Source organism: Micrasema longulum, unplaced genomic scaffold (genome assembly GCF_059751315.1).
Source record: "Micrasema longulum isolate JH-2025_06_02 unplaced genomic scaffold, ASM5975131v1 h1tg001509l, whole genome shotgun sequence".
Taxonomy (NCBI): Eukaryota; Metazoa; Arthropoda; class Insecta; order Trichoptera; family Brachycentridae; genus Micrasema; species Micrasema longulum.
Window position 1 is genome coordinate 204,839 of NW_028278693.1, and position 3,587 is coordinate 208,425.

The 3,587-nt window shown below is 45.2% G+C and overlaps 1 protein-coding gene across 1 annotated transcript; it reads left to right on the forward strand.

Moving 5' to 3' along the window:
* Window positions 1-2,230: 2,230 nt before the first annotated feature.
* Window positions 2,231-3,583, forward strand: mmy (UDP-N-acetylglucosamine pyrophosphorylase mmy; the record flags this gene model as incomplete). Its single annotated transcript, XM_088236119.1, has 1 exon — window positions 2,231-3,583. A coding segment is annotated over exon 1 (987 nt), but the record flags the coding sequence as incomplete, so codon positions are not given.
* Window positions 3,584-3,587: the final 4 nt, after the last annotated feature.

Below are 3,587 nucleotides of genomic sequence, written 5' to 3' on the forward strand. Positions count from 1 at the left end.
TCAGACCGGTGAATATTAATAGCAGGCAAGCCAACGATCGAGCAGGACAACGTCGGTCGGGTCCGCTAGTATACATATAAAATACATAAATTAATCAGCTTTAAAGTACTGATGATATATTTTTTCAGTTCTTTTTTTAATTTAAAGAACTTCCACGGCAGATTATTGAACAGCCTTGGAATAACGCAATATCTGCGATGTTTTGAGTATGTCCGAAAGGGACATGTGAATGTTTAAACATGGGCAGAATGGTGAATGTTAAAAACTGTGTAAAGTGGCTACTTAAACCAGCCAATGACAGGTAATAAGCCCTGTAAATGCCTAGACTTCCTTATCCCTTCTCAAAAAATGTTTTCGCTCTCTGTTGCACACATTAAAAAAATATATTATTTATTATTAATATATTACAACAGAGATGTAGAATATTTTTTAGACGGAAATGTAGAAGTCTAAGCTTACGACCTGGCATTGGCTGGTTTAAACGGCCACTTGTCCCTGGACTGGTACCTGAAGCGTAAGACCGATCATCTTACCTTCATGTAACGAAGAATGATCAAGATACGCTGCGATTGGTGTACCTATAAAGTGGCCTATGCACCATTAGGTGCGGAAAGGGAACGACGATGAAAAAATAAACGACTAAAACTACAGGAGACTACCAGTATACTACTGAGTGATTTTGTAGACTACGGTATTTACGGCCATACTTCTTGCTAATAACAAAGAGGAACTGCAATTCTTGGTAACAAAGGTCTACGCTGTATGCGAGGGAAGCCATTTGCTGACGAATGTCGATAAATCCAATGTGATGGTTTTTGAAAGTATGACTAAATGTGAAATCACTGTGGATATACTAAAACAAGTAGAGGAATTTGTGTATCTGGGAAGTATATTTACTAGAGACGGAATGGCTGAGAAAGATATTTTATTTGACACTTTATATTCATATAAGAGCGGGCACTACCTACCCAAACCGTTCAGTTTGTGAAAATTATAAATACATGGACATATTGAATCTTACAATTTTACACAAAAATTATAAACAGAGATTAACAAAATAAAAATATATAATAAAATTAACACTACACTATGAAGAGAGGAAAGGGGATGGGAAGGAAAGAAGAAGGATAAAGTAACAATTTAAATATTTAGATAGTGACATTTCAATCTTGACTTAAATGTAAATAAAGAAGGGGCGGCGTCTCTAACATTAGTGGGTAGATTATTCCACAAACGAGCGGTTACTACTGTGAAAGAGGAGGAAAGAAAATTAGGGCGATGACAGGGTATGAAAAGGGTTCTCTCATTACTAGAACGAAGAGGTAGTCCGTGACGTGAAAGATGTTGGATGAGCTCTGTCAGATAAACAGGCGAAGTGAGATTATATAAAATATTGTGAAGAAGTGATAGAATGTGAATGTTTCTTCTATGCCTGATACTGAGCCAGTGTAGTTGCGTGCGATACTCGGTTATATGGTCAAATTTGCGAAGATCAAAGATTTAACGAATACAAATATTCTGCAATCGTTCTAACTTATCAAGTAATTCAGAGTTAGCATCTGGATAGCATAGATACTGAAAGAAGGGTGAGTGCCGGGAACAGAGTGAACGGTGCACTTAAATCAACCTTGGTAAATAAATTAATGTTTGTCACAACCAGCAAAATTATCTGTTCACAATGGAGTCCTGGTTCCGACCCTGATGTATGGGAGCGATGTATGGATTTGGAAAAACGGGGATGAAAGTAGGCTAAATGCTGTCGAAATGCGATCTCTCAAGTGAATGTGTGGTAAAACTATGTACGATTGATGTTGAGATCCGTACATTGTGTAAGGGTGAGATAAGCATTATCAACAAAATCAAAAAAGGAGCTGGTTCGGACATGTAGAACGAATGAACAGCGAAAGAACGGCTAAGAATATTTACAATGCGAATGTTGAAGGATGCAGATATAGGGGAAGACCGAGAAAGACATGGCATGACCTAATCCAACAAACACTTGAAGATGGGCATATCAGAAGTCTGAATAATCGGCGCGCGTGCATGATAAGATGTATGAATGTAGAGGAAGCGAGATCTGTATGCAAAGATAAAGTGTTGTGGCGTTCTATCCTCTCTGCCTACCCTCACGGGGAAACGGCGTGATGGTTTGTTGTTGTTGTTGTTGCGTAGTGACATCACAGCCACGCAACAGTTATTATTTTTGCAACGATCAATCCTAACCGTACCTTGTTATGTTTCGAACGCGCCCCGTGCAAATTCAAATACTGTCAACGTCGACCGTCGACAGCTGTCAGATGTCAAATCGGTGTGGAACAATATAAGCCGGCGGGTATTGTGAGAGTTATGCGTGAAATATCGAATTATATTACTTGATCTGTACGTAAATTAGATTTTCCGGGTGCATTCGACCTCGAGGAAGTTGACTACCTCGGAATATCGACTGGCTCTTTCTTATCACGGTCGTCCGGGACAGCGTACGTGTATTGTCGCAATATGCGCCATATGCGGCAGGAGGGGGGCGGTGAAATGTGAGCGAGCGGCCTCGCGCGAGTCCCGACTTTCTAATCAGCCAGTGAAGAACCGAACGTTCGCGATGTCGGTCGACTCTCTGCGCGAGAAGCTAGCCGAACACGGCCAGGATCACCTCCTGCAGTTCTGGGGCGAGATCTCGGCGGAGGAGCGCGCCGCGCTCGCGCGCGACATAGAAGAGCTCGATCTGAGCGAAGTCAACCGTTATTTCAAACGCGCGAACGAGGAGCTGGAGGCCGACGCTGAAAAACTAGACGATAGGCTGAAGCCTATCCCGGCCTCGCAGTTCGAGTCCATCGCTGCGACCGGCGTCGAGAAGATTTCTCAGTACGAGAGCGAGGGCCTGCGCGCTGTCTCTCGCGGCGAGGTCGCCGTGCTCCTGATGGCCGGGGGGCAAGGCACGCGGCTCGGATTCGCCTACCCCAAAGGCATGTACGACGTCGGTCTGCCGTCCAAAAAGTCCCTCTTTCAGATACAGGCCGAGCGCATTTTAAAGCTGCAGCAGCTAGCCGCGGAAAAAACAGGCACCGAAGGATGCATAACCTGGTTTATCATGACGTCGGAGCACACGATCGCGCCCACGATGCGGTTCTTCGAAGAACACGACTTCTTTGGCTTGAGACGCGACAACGTCAAAATGTTCAATCAAGGAAGCTTACCGTGTTATCAGTTCGACGGCAAAGTTATCTTGGATGCGAAGTTTAAAATCGCACGGGCGCCGGACGGCAACGGGGGAATCTACCGCGCTCTGCGCGACCGCGGCATCCTCCAACTCTGCGAGGAAAGAGGCATCCGGCATCTCCACGCGCATTCCGTCGACAACATTCTGATCAAAGTCGGCGATCCCGTGTTCATCGGGTACTGCATTTCCAAGGACGCGGAGTGTGCGGCGAAGGTCGTGGAGAAGTCCTCGCCGAGCGAAGCCGTCGGCGTCGTGTGCCAAGTGGACGGGCTGTATCAAGTCGTCGAGTATTCCGAAATCACGCAAGCCACGTCCGAGCTCCGCGACGCGAGCGGCAAGCTCACTTTCAACGCCGGCAACATCTGCAACCACA